The sequence below is a fragment of the Aspergillus pseudotamarii genome (assembly GCF_009193445.1).
Source record: "Aspergillus pseudotamarii strain CBS 117625 unplaced genomic scaffold BDV38scaffold_12, whole genome shotgun sequence".
NCBI classification, from domain to species: domain Eukaryota; kingdom Fungi; phylum Ascomycota; class Eurotiomycetes; order Eurotiales; family Aspergillaceae; genus Aspergillus; species Aspergillus pseudotamarii.
Window position 1 is genome coordinate 261,975 of NW_022475026.1, and position 12,130 is coordinate 274,104.

At 52.4% G+C, this 12,130-nt stretch overlaps 3 protein-coding genes across 3 annotated transcripts; 1 reads left to right on the forward strand and 2 right to left on the reverse strand.

Moving 5' to 3' along the window:
* ireA (bifunctional endoribonuclease/protein kinase IRE1) lies at window positions 1–4,022 on the forward strand. Its single transcript, XM_032053876.1, has 3 exons — window positions 1–113; window positions 209–3,369; window positions 3,421–4,022. The coding sequence occupies exons 2-3, from the start codon at window positions 392–394 to the stop codon at window positions 3,875–3,877; spliced, it is 3,435 nt and encodes a 1,144-aa protein (XP_031916311.1). The 5' UTR covers window positions 1–113; window positions 209–391; the 3' UTR covers window positions 3,878–4,022.
* Window positions 4,023–4,120: 98 nt separating this feature from the next.
* Window positions 4,121–7,831, reverse strand: BDV38DRAFT_240252 (uncharacterized protein). Its single transcript, XM_032053877.1, has 2 exons — window positions 6,322–7,831; window positions 4,121–6,264 (listed from the first exon to the last, which is right to left on the reverse strand). The coding sequence occupies exons 1-2, from the start codon at window positions 7,331–7,333 to the stop codon at window positions 4,265–4,267; spliced, it is 3,012 nt and encodes a 1,003-aa protein (XP_031916312.1). The 5' UTR covers window positions 7,334–7,831; the 3' UTR covers window positions 4,121–4,264.
* A 287-nt stretch (window positions 7,832–8,118) lies between these two features.
* On the reverse strand, window positions 8,119–9,671 carry BDV38DRAFT_27871 (branched-chain amino acid aminotransferase). The gene is made up of 2 exons (XM_032058818.1): window positions 9,252–9,671; window positions 8,119–9,191 (listed from the first exon to the last, which is right to left on the reverse strand). The coding sequence occupies exons 1-2, from the start codon at window positions 9,325–9,327 to the stop codon at window positions 8,125–8,127; spliced, it is 1,143 nt and encodes a 380-aa protein (XP_031916313.1). The 5' UTR covers window positions 9,328–9,671; the 3' UTR covers window positions 8,119–8,124.
* Window positions 9,672–12,130: the final 2,459 nt, after the last annotated feature.

Here is a 12,130-nt window from a genome sequence, read left to right on the forward strand (position 1 = left end):
TTTCTGTTGTCCCTCCGTAGCTGATTTTAATTTTCCTTTCTATCTTCAAGCTCTTTCTTTCTTTCTTTTTTTTTCCCTGTCATTTCGATTGAAAATTTCCGACGTGCTTACCCGTAAGCAAATGATCGATCCCTCCCCGTCATCTCCACCCGCCGCCATCATTCTCGAAAAACTGGAACTGGGTGGTGCTAACGCTAAACCCCTTTAGGTCGGGTGCCTTTCCACCCATTTGAGGCTGGTTCCTCGTCCACCCTGTCCCTAGGTTCCTTTCTCTTCCACCCAGCCCTTCTTTCCCTCGTCATTAAGTACAGACTGATGAGCTGTTGGCTACCTTCTCGTCGACGTCGATACATTTACAACGCCTATCGTTCCCACATTGTAGTCCTTGAGGATGCGGTGGCGGCTGCCTGGCGCCCGATCGACTCTCCCCGCCAGCGTCGCTCTCCTTCTGCTCCCTGTTCTTGTTGCTCCGCAGCAGCAGCCGGAACATTATGACCTGCCTTCCACCTTGTCGGTCCCCTTAGGGTCGACCGGCCATGCTGTTGGAAAAGATTTGCATACTCCATTGAACGTGAAATCCACCGATGCGAGCGCCCTAGCAACTATGGCTCTGGCGGGCCCCGGCCGCGCCGTTCGAGCCCCTCCTGCCCAGGCCAGCAGCCCGTCTGCTGGCCTGTCTACGCCGCTTAACGCGCGATCTCTGCAGGATTGGGAGGTTGAGGACTTTGTCCTACTGGCGACCGTCGACGGCTCCATTCACGCTCGAGACCGCAAGACTGGCACGGCCCGGTGGGCCCTCGAAGTGCCGAGTAGTCCCATGGTCGAAAGCATCTATCATCGAGCAAATCGATCCAGTTTCGATCGGACCCAACCGGAAGATGACTTTATTTGGATCGTGGAGCCGAGTCAAGACGGGAGCCTTTTTATTTACAGTCCCGGTCCTGACGCCGGATTACAGAAGTTGGGGTTGACGGTGAAAGACCTGGTGGATAAGACACCGTATTCGGGAACGGACCCCGCCGTTACGTATACCGCTCGAAAGGAGACCACCCTCTATACCATTGACGCTCGGACCGGTACGATTTTGCGCGTATTCAGTTCTAGAGGCCCAATCCCCTCCGGTCAGGAGTGTCGGAAAGTTGACGGACTGGACATGGACTCGGATGACTGCGAATCCCCGTCCGGCACCCTGGTTCTCGGTCGGATCGAGTATGCTGTAGCTATTCAGAATACCGAAACAGGGGATCCGATCTGTACATTGAAATACTCCGAATGGGCGGGCAATAATCGTGACCTAGACCTCCAAGATCAGTACTATCGTACGATGGATGAGAGCCACATATATAGCATGCACGATGGAGTCGTGCTGGGGTTCGATCATTCTCGGATGGAACGACCGCGGTACACCCAACGATTTTCTACCCCGGTTGCTCGGGTTTTTGATGTCGTCCGCCCAACCAACCTCGACTCGCCTGATGCACCGACACCGTTGGTGCTTCTCTCGCAGCCTCTGCAGCCTCCTGACCCCGATTACGGCTCCTTGGATGATCGAGATACCCGTGTCTATATCGATAGCACTGAAGCGGGCGGTTGGTATGCCATGTCGGAGGAGACATACCCGTTGGTGACTGGACGGGCCAAGATGGCACAATGCTACGAGAAGGATTACTTCCGTTATGGACAAGCGCTCATGAGCCTGACCCCCAGTCAGCAACGAGACGCGTTGGCTGGTGTGCACTCGCTCAATGGCCCTCGTTTTGTTCGTCACATCCCCAGCCTATCTGGATCGTCGAGACCGGAGCTTTCCAATGATACTCCCCAGGAATTGAGCCGGAGTCACTCAGAACTAGCTCTTCCGCCGGCGTTACGGCATAGTACGATCATCCGAAAGGGGTGGGATAACGCCGTTGACATCTTTGTGACGTTGATATTGCTGTTCTTTGGGGCCTTCATCTATCTCAACTCTCATAATATTCAGGAATTGGCCAAGCAAAAGTTGGATCTGAAGAACATCATTTCTTCCTATCAACCACCTCTGTCCACCCCGTCAACTCCCGTCGTTGGCGCGCAACTTAAACGAGATGGGAGCCCTACTCGACCGGTGCCCAATGTAACTGTCGATGTTAGTGTTCCTGGAGACCAACAACAGGGCGGCGATGCAACCCCCAAACCAAAGAAAGACCGGAATGCTCTCGGGCCAGATAGTACGCCCCGGGTACGCATTCGAGAGCCCTCTCGGGGCCCGGATGGCGACGAGGACGTGGATGAGGTAGTTTTAGATGGCGCCGAGAAACCCAAAAAGAAAGCTCGCCGTGGCCGTCGTGGCGGCAAGGCGCACAAGCGGGGCAAGAAGCCGGACTCTGAAGGCGATTCTCAAACGGATCGGGTTGTCAGTGACGTGAAGAATCTTCAGCCCAAATCTCGTTTAGAGCCTGATGTGCAGATGGTCCGTACAGTGTCCAATGAGATCATGGAGATGGATGGTGTTCTCCAGATCGGCCGCCTGAGGGTATTCACTGATGTCGTCCTGGGACATGGAAGCCATGGAACCGTCGTCTACCGAGGTTCGTTTGATGGACGTGATGTCGCGGTGAAGCGGATGCTCGTTGAATTTTACGACATTGCGTCTCATGAGGTTGGCTTGTTACAAGAGAGTGACGACCATGCCAATGTTATTCGTTACTTCTGCCGAGAGCAGGCGGCCGGCTTTCTCTACATCGCACTCGAGTTATGCCCCGCTTCTTTGCAAGACGTGGTGGAGCGCCCTTCCGACTATCCACAATTGGTTCAGGGTGGGCTGGATGTGAACATGCCGGATATTCTACGTCAGATCATCTGCGGTGTTCGGTACCTGCATTCCTTGAAGATTGTTCACCGTGACTTGAAACCACAGAACATCCTAGTGGCCATGCCCAGAGGGCGTTCCGGAGCGCGGTCCTTGCGTCTGCTCATCTCCGATTTTGGCTTGTGCAAGAAATTAGAAGATAACCAAAGCTCTTTCCGAGCCACCACGGCACATGCTGCGGGAACATCTGGTTGGCGTGCCCCTGAACTCCTGGTTGACGACGACAAGACCTCGGTAATCCAAGGTACCGAGTCCCAGCACACCGAGTCCTCGGAGCCTGCCGTTGTCGACCCCCAGACCAACCGACGGGCCACCCGTGCTATCGACATCTTTTCTCTGGGTTGTGTCTTCTACTATGTCCTGACCAGGGGCAGCCACCCATTTGACAAAAACGGCAAGTTCATGCGCGAGGCGAACATTGTTAAAGGCAACTACAACCTCGACGAACTCGAGCGCCTGGGTGACTATGCCTTCGAAGCCCGCGACCTGATCCAGTCGATGCTGTCACTTGACCCACGGAAACGGTAAGATTTGCGTCTCACACTATCCAATATCGACATACTAATACTTTCTAGACCCGATGCCAGCTCCGTCCTAACCCATCCATTCTTCTGGAATCCATCTGATCGTCTCACCTTCCTCTGTGATGTATCTGACCATTTCGAGTTCGAACCACGTGACCCTCCGTCCGACGCTCTCCTGTGTCTGGAATCCATCGCCTCGCGCGTTATGGGTCCTGAAATGGACTTCTTACGTCAGCTCCCCACTTCCTTCAAAGATAACCTGGGCAAGCAGCGGAAGTACACCGGTTCAAAGATGCTCGATCTCCTGCGGGCATTACGTAACAAGTGTCATCACTACAATGATATGCCCGAGCATTTGAAGGCCCACATTGGCGGTCTGCCCGAGGGATACTTGAGTTTCTGGACCGTCAGGTTCCCGAGCTTACTCATGAGCTGTCACTCCGTGATCGTGGATCTTAAATTGACGCGCATCGACCGCTTCAAGCGGTACTTTACCGTGCCCGAGTAAACGATTGTTGTGGTTATTATTGCATCTACTCATCTATAGCATATTGACATGATCTTATAGATTCGGTTGTTGTGTTATTATCATATTTTGTTCATATCGTTTTAGACATCCTATTAATATAATTTTGGGTCATATTGGTTGTGTATCTCACTTAGTCTTGTATGGAACATTTGAAGTAGTTATGGTTTTCGCTACAATAATAACATCGTATAGAATATTCCATTAATTCATAACCCAACTATCCAGTACGGACATATGCTCAGATTCAATTAGATACACTCTACTCATCACTTAACGACCTGCATCCAAGAAAGAAAACAAACAATACAATAAGAAACAAACTACTAAACGACACAAATGATACAAAGCAAGGAAGTGAAGAAAGGCTCACCTCCGCGGCAAAGCGGCCCTTAACTTCCCTATCGTTCCACTGGACAAGATATCCCCGGCATCCGCACCACTATCGCTCTCACTTTCACTCTCACTCTCACTCTCGCTCTCGCTGTCGCTCTCGTCCTCATCCTCGGACTCACTATCTGGCCCCGAGAAGATATCCTTACGCGGTTGGGTATTCCGTTTCGCCGCCTCCTCCTCTTTCTTTAAACGCGCCTGCGCCTGCTCTGCGCGCTGTTGGAAGAGGAGGGTTTTGAGGGTATTGCGGGTTGGTCGGGAGCCTGTGGGGGTGGATTGGGAGGAGGTTGGCTGTTGCTGGCTGGAGGGCGCGTTCGGTTGTGATGAAGGCGGATTGAGACTGGTGCGACGAGGGACGTTGGCTTTAGTTGGTGGGGTTGATTTGGGGAGAGGGTGGTGGTTTTCTTTTTCGGATTCGTCATCTGATTCTTCTTCTTCTTCTTCTTCTTCTTCTTCGTCCGTGTCGGAGGCAGTTTCTTCGGCGGCTGGGTCGGGTTTGTTGGAGGGTGTTTCGGTTGATGGTGGGTTGGGTTGGGCCTGGGTTGTGGTTTCTTGTTCTCGCTCTTCTTCTGTTTCTGGGACGATATCGTCTTCTTGTGGTTCTGGTTGTTGGACTATTTCCGCTTCTTTTCCTTCGCGTTTGTTGTCGTCTTCGTTCTCGCTTTCTTCATCCGTGGATCTGTCGTTCTCGTCGTCGTCTTCCTCCTCTTCCTCTTCGTCGGAGCCGGATTGTTGTTCCGAGTCCGAGCCTGAGCCGGGCTCGGGGACGGGCTCGGGTACAGATACCTCAATCTGGGGAGACGGTTTGGTCGGGGAGTTAGGCTGGTTTGGTGCGGTATTGTCTTCCTCTTCCTCGGAGCCGGATTCCTCTTCCGACTCGGACTCTGCGGGTGGGGATGGTGGCTTCTCCTGTGAAGATGGTTTCTTGTGCTCCGTCGTGTTTTCTTCGGATCCGGATTTTTCTGATTCAGATTCAGATTCAGATTCAGATTCGGATTCAGATTCGGATTCTGTGGGTGGAGATGGAGGTCTCTCTTGGGATAGCTTTCTAGGCTCTGGCCGTTTTTCTAAACTACTCGCAGTCTTAGCCGTGGGGATTTCGGCGCTCCATTGTGGTTTCTGTTGTTCTTGGGGTTGGACTTCGTCGCGTTCGGAAGACTTGCGACTGGCCTGTGAGGATGGAAGGTTTGTCGGAATAAGCTTTTTGGAGTTCGCATTTGGAGTTAGAATTTCAACGTCCCAGGGATCCTGAGATCTGCGATTCTGCGAACTGGTAGGATCTCGGGATAGCTTTCTTGTAGCTGGAGTGCCATTCGATATCTGGGACTTGGGGCGCTGGGCGGGTGGTTTGTTGAACTCCTTGAGCTCGACAATCTGGGGATGTAACACCTTGAGTTCGTTAACTGCGTTCTTGTACCTCTCTTGCTCTCTTCTCCGGGTCTTGTTCATGTTGTTCTTCATAATCTGCCATTTCTTCGCTGCTAATTTCACTTTGCGAGTGTATTCGGACTTCTCATCCAGGTCGTTCGTTTGGAGTTCCCTGTCGTACTCGTTTATCTCCATGTTTAGTTCCTTGCTGAACTCCAGCTCCTCGTCTTCCGACCGGCCCTGTTCTTCCTCTGACGGTTCTTCTGGCTCTGGGGGAGCCGGCTTAGAGCCGGAGTTGGTCCCATTCGTCGGCTTCTCATGGGGGACCCGGGCAGTTGGCCTCGTGACAGGGACGGAGGTAGGAATGGCATGGTCTTCTCCTTCGGCGAAGGACACGGATCGGCGTTCGGGGGACCGCTCGGCGGGGGAGTCCTTGCGCAGAGCGGATTGGAGCAGTCGGACCTTATCTGCCGGGGTTTGTAACTTGGCCGGGGTTGCGGGGTGCTGATTGCCCGAGCTGCGACGGATAGCAGGTGGTGCGCTACTCGGGGGAACAGATGTCGGCGACAATCTTGCGTCATTCGGAACAGACTCGGATTGTGTAGAATCTTTAGAAAGATCAGCCATCAGGAATGGTTTCTTGCGAGGAGGACTCTTCGTAATACCCAGACCAAGGCCATGTGACAGGGCCGGCCTCTCTGTAAAGCTCAAGCGTCGACCAACCCCAGAGAACGACGGCGCTCTATCAGCGTTGCGCTTGCGCGTCCCCAAGGGACTGGTCACCGGGGCTCCATTCACGTTGTCGGTGTCAGCTTCAGTCGCCTGACTCGATTGTGTTAAACGGGGTTGCTTTTTGGGCTCGAGCTCCTCGGGGCTCATCTTTCTCTTGAGCACTCGCGTTTCGGGCAAACTATCCTCCATGCGGACGTCGTTGTCCGGGGCCGATTCTTCTTCGCTCTCACCTCCATCCCCAGACTCCTCCGCGTTGGTGCGTCCATTGACCTGCTCATTCTCATCTCCCTCGCTTCCACTCTCGCTCTCCTCCTCACTTCCCTCATCCTCTTCACTCTCATCGGTTTCACTTTCTTCATCGTCCTTGCCATCCACTTCCATAGCCCGCGATTCGATCACATTCTTCTTCTCACTCTCACTCTCCTCTTCCTCGTCGTCACTCTCCTCCTCACTGCCACTCCCACTGTCAGTCTCACTCTCTGCAGCCTCCTGAATCGTCTCAAACTTCCCCGTAAACTTCTCCTCCCTACCCACCCCCCAATCCTGATCCACCGAAGGAAACCGAACAGGCGCATACGCCGCAGGCCTCTGCACAACCCTCACCGTCCCGACCTGATCATCCTCATCACGTTTCGCACGGGCCTGATTCACCCACACATCAGCCACCGTCATATCCACATCCAAATCGACCGTGTCGCGACTATCATCCAGCAATTTCTTGATATCGAGAGGCTCGGCATTGGGCCGGAGTTTGGTCCATTTCGATCGGATCAGGCCGGCCAGCTGGCCGAGCGTGATTTCTTCCGGATTGGGGAGCGCAAGGAGGAAGGACGCGGGCTTCGTTTCGGGTTCGGTGGTGTTGAATGACTTCCTGTTTGGGGTTGGGAATGGGCGCGAGAGTTGTTCCCGTGGGTAGACTTTTATGATTAGCCGGATGAAGACCATTTTGATTCTTTCTTTCTCTCTTTATTGGTTTGGTTTGGTTTGAGGGGATTGGTGAGGGTGAGATTGGAATGAGTGGATGATGAAGTTGCCGCCCGCGCGTGCGCGCGCAAGGTCGATGGAGGTGAAAAGTTGATAACACGCGGGTGACAGGCGATTGAGGGTTCTGGGGGTTTAAGTATAGGACTTTTAGTGTTTCTGATCGATGACCCGTGGAATTGTGTTATTGAAGACCGCCTTTTTTTTTTGTTTTTTTTTTTTTCCTTCACTTCGCAGAGTGGGGCCTTCCTCCCCGGGCGCGAGAGAATGGTGAAGGTTGTTTGCAGGAAGGAAACTCGGGATTCATGAGGAGATTTTGACCTCGCGAATTTTAGTGGTTGGGTTGGCGGACACCGCCCTGTCGGGGGGGCAGCGGTTCGGCCCTTGGGGGGAGGCTTAGTAGTGGGTGGCTGGGGTTGGACGGTTAGAAACAGTTGTGAACCCGTTCTGGGTGGTTTTTGCTGCTTATGTTGGAACATTCTTTATGGACTTCTTTGGATCTCGTATGGTACAAGAGCCCGCTACTATCTTCCCAGATGTGGTGGGTATAATCCGTGATTTTCTACGGAGATTTGTAGATTGATGTGCTTCTATGGGCCCCCTCTTCTTCCTCCCCCGCCGGGCGCTTGCTCAGTGGGAAACAATTGTGATAGGGTCCATTTAATGCTTCCGGAGCAAACAATACATTTTGGAATGAATCGTGTGAAAGATTACCTCCTAATTCGATCGGGTAACATCATTTGATTGCCAGTCACTCATGGCACATTGGCACCATCGGATTCCCTCTCGCCGCTAGCCGTGGCCCAGCCCTCCGGGGGCCTCTCCACGGAGAAGTTCCATCCAAACTTGTCTTCGATCTTGCCCGCCTGGATCCCCTTCAGCGTCTGCAGGAGTTTCACGCACACCTCCCCACCGCTCTGCCCGTCATCCCCCGCCTCGTAGGTCAGGCGATCGCCCCGCGACCGCATGGTGATGCTCCGGATGGGCACGAGTGCCGCCGCCGTGCCGCAAGCAATGACCTCCTTGAACTCCTTCAGCTCCTCATAGGGAACGCGGCGTCTCTCCGATGTGAATCCGAACACGCGCTCTCCAATCTCCAACACCGACGCAGCCGTCACGGAGTCAATTACATTCTGACTATCCGGCTGCACCAGCGTCACAGCGCCCGAGGCATCCTTCCTCACGCCGATAAAGGCTGACGTTGAGAATTCATCAATCTCCGACCGCGTGCGACTGTCCAGATGCAGTGTGATCCCGAATCCCTCACTGTGTGCCCGTCCACTGTGCCGCAGGACCGGCGCGTAGTTGCCGCCCACCTTGGCTGATCCGGTGCCCTCCGGCGCCGAGCGATCAAAGTCCTCCAGGATCAGGGCATCGACGGCATGCACGCCGTGATACACCCCGGTCGGCATCACAAAGACCACAAATGTATACTCGTCGGGAGGGGAGAGACCCAGCTGTGCCGAGGAGCCGAAGACCAAGGGTCGGACGTACATCGCAGCGCCGGTTTCATGGGGCGGCACGAACTCCGCATTGGCCGCGACGGCGAGCTTCACGCTCTCCACGAAGAGGTCCTCGGGAATAGGCGGGACGGAAATAAATTCGGCGGAGCGACGCATGCGCACGGCGTTGCGATCAGGGCGGAAGACGCTGATGGAGCCGTCCGGGCGGCGGAAGGCCTTGAGACCCTCGTAGGCTTGTTGGCCGTAATTGAGGCCGGGGGCCATGCCGTGGATGGGCAGGTAGGGCGAGCTGACGAATTTGGGAGCGCTCCATTTGCCGCCTTGGCTGTGGGAGAAGTGGCATTCGACGTGGCCGTTCACTATGGGAGGTTTGGAGTTAGTGGGGGGGAGTTTACTTCGCTTCGCGGGACATCACATACCGTCACGGACTTTAAACCCGACATTGTTCCAGTCAATGGAACTGACAGGGGGAGGGGGGAATGTCGCCGATGCCATTGTTCACGTTGGCTTTGAAGCTATGAAAGAATTGAGATTCTGGAGAAAGTGAAAGCGGGGGAAGAAGAAGAAGAAGAAGAAGAGAACATAAGCGGATGATTCATGTTTGGGGAAAGGTGGGATGGCTGCCGAAAACAGTCTAGCGCGGGCATCAGGTGTAGAGCACGACATGCACATTCAACTTCAGGTATCAACACAGCTGAGTGTGCACGAATACGATCATGGCGATTCCAGTCCAATAGTTTTGGACCAATTGATCTGAAAGTGGCATGGGATGCCCCTGCAATGGCACAGGATGGTTTGTGATGCTCCTTGGAACATCCTCGTATCGGCTGACGTCAGTTTCTACCACTAGATCAGGTCGCTAGGGTTGAGTACGCTCATGAGCAAGTCCTCAGAACACATACAAACGACCCCCACTATTTATATCTACAATAGTGGAATGGGGTGGCATTTGGAACGTTCCCCCACATTGCAGCTAGCACGCACTTAGTCCGATCTACCATCGCAGAGGGACGAATCACCGTGGGTATTTCCTTGGCGAATTGGCATCGTGTAGAAGCTTACCAGATAAAAGGTCCTGGCACGGCGCTAGTGGTTAACTGGACTGGTTGGATGACCTCGTCAAAGCATGACGGCTGGAGAGACACCAAATGGACCTATGTTACCAGTTTACTTTTGTTCCACCTTACTCCAGGAGAGATGAAGGTCCCTCTTGCGTAGAAAGTCTATGAAAATGTAAATCCAGTGAGAACGAATTTCTTACCTGGGGGGTACAGCACCCACATACCAGTTTTTTAATTTTTTAATATTTTTACTTTTATTTTTTTAACCTCGCTTTTGAAATCCACAATCTACACTGCCAATACAGTTATAACACTCTATTTCTATCCTCCCCTCTCGCCTCGTTAGTCTTAACCGAGGCACCACCTGTTCCGAATGCAGTCGACAAATTCAGGAACTCATCGAATGCACTTATCGTGAACACCGTTCACCACCCTACCCTCATCTACATACTTCTCGACCACAAACATACATAATAACCAGTGGATATATGCATATAAAGCTAGATACACTAGCCAAACTAGGCCCAGCAACTTCCAGAGCCCGGTCCAGGCTGGCACTGCATGCGTCCACCATTGCAAGACCAGCAGCCATAGTTCCCATTGCATTGGCATTTCCCAGGTTGACAATCTGCATGAGGTGGGGTAAGGCCACCACTGCACTGAACCGCGAAATCCTGATAATATCAAGTCAACTTAAATTTGGGACCTATATTCCGGGGGGGGGGGGGGGGGATAGTGTGGACGTACGACTCCTTGACCACTGTAGGTGAACTTGCCACTGGTGACAGTGTTTGTAGTGGCACTGTTGGATGTAGGCACGGCGGATACCCCAGCAATAGTCGTGAGCGCGAGGACACTGGCAAGAAACTTCATTTTGTAAAGGATGAATGGAGATACTAAGGTTTGAGTATTGATTGGATTGACTGTCTTAACCTTGAGGAAATGTGGATTGAGGATGAGGATGCTTCTTTTATTATTATTCTGCTGCACGCTTGGAAAGAACTTGATACCCTTTTATATCTTGCAGCTGCGCCTTATTTACCCACTTTTGTAGTATCGTTCCCGAGACGGAGGTCGAGACCGGGGAACTTCGAGATGTTCAATTATCGACTGGTGGGATATCAGATGGAAGTCAGTCAAGCTGCATAGCCCTTATTAATGCTACCAGAGCAATTGGAAAGGGAAATGACTGGAACACTTGGCTATATCCTAAATAGTCTAGACGCAGTTGTAATTCGAATCTTGAGGACTCGGATCGATAGAATCCACACACATCGTTGTCTGAGGGGGGACGAGCATCCAGGATGTACACGTTAGGGTCCACCGATTGGAGACTGAAATATATTCGGTAGACAAGAGGACGAGTCAAAAGGGGAACAGCACGGCCAGGACTTCGGAAGGATTGACCAAGATGTATGATCCACAGTACCTAATGGTTCCCTTGTCGTTGTCCCCTACTCCTCCGACTTCCCCCATTGGGTACAATGACAGTGTAACAAATTGGTATGAACGCATCGACGCAATGGACACCCCTGTAGTGAGTCGTGACAATGGGATGTCCATGGATCACAAGAATTCTTTCCAGGGCCATTGTTTCCCGGTCTCGAGGAAAGGGAGAACAATTCGAGCCTATTCCGGATCACAAATATTCTATAAACGGCTCGGCTATAGGCGAAAATCGGCCACATTATGTGGCGTGGCTTTTTGACACCCGTCGTCAAGGCAGGTATACGGTATACCAAGTTCCAAAATTTGACCTTAATGAAGGATTAGACTCTGTATATTGTACACAATCCAGCAGAACATTGACTTTGTTCTATACCTCCTGACCAACCCAGGGTGTTTAACCACGGTATATATATTTAGTAAATGAGCAGTAGCGACAGGTAAGCCCTATAACGGAGGTAAAGAATTTCCTTGGGCGGTCGGGGAAACTCGGTGCATATATTGATGGGGTTCCGGAAATGCACGATTACATAGGGGGGTTTGCTGCATGACTACTAATTAAATACCCCTATAGTGCGACGTATATGAGAATCTCATGAGCTATTCTTCACTGGAGGATGGTTCAGCTTGTGGTGCATCGGACTGGGGTTGGAATCAGGCAGGACATGGGACAAGGGAAGATTAATGAGGACTATACATTGGCCCAGCCGACATTGGGAAAGCTATTCATGACTCGAATGTTCTGACAGAAGAAAAGGGATCTAACGGTATATACAGAACAACGTGTTTCA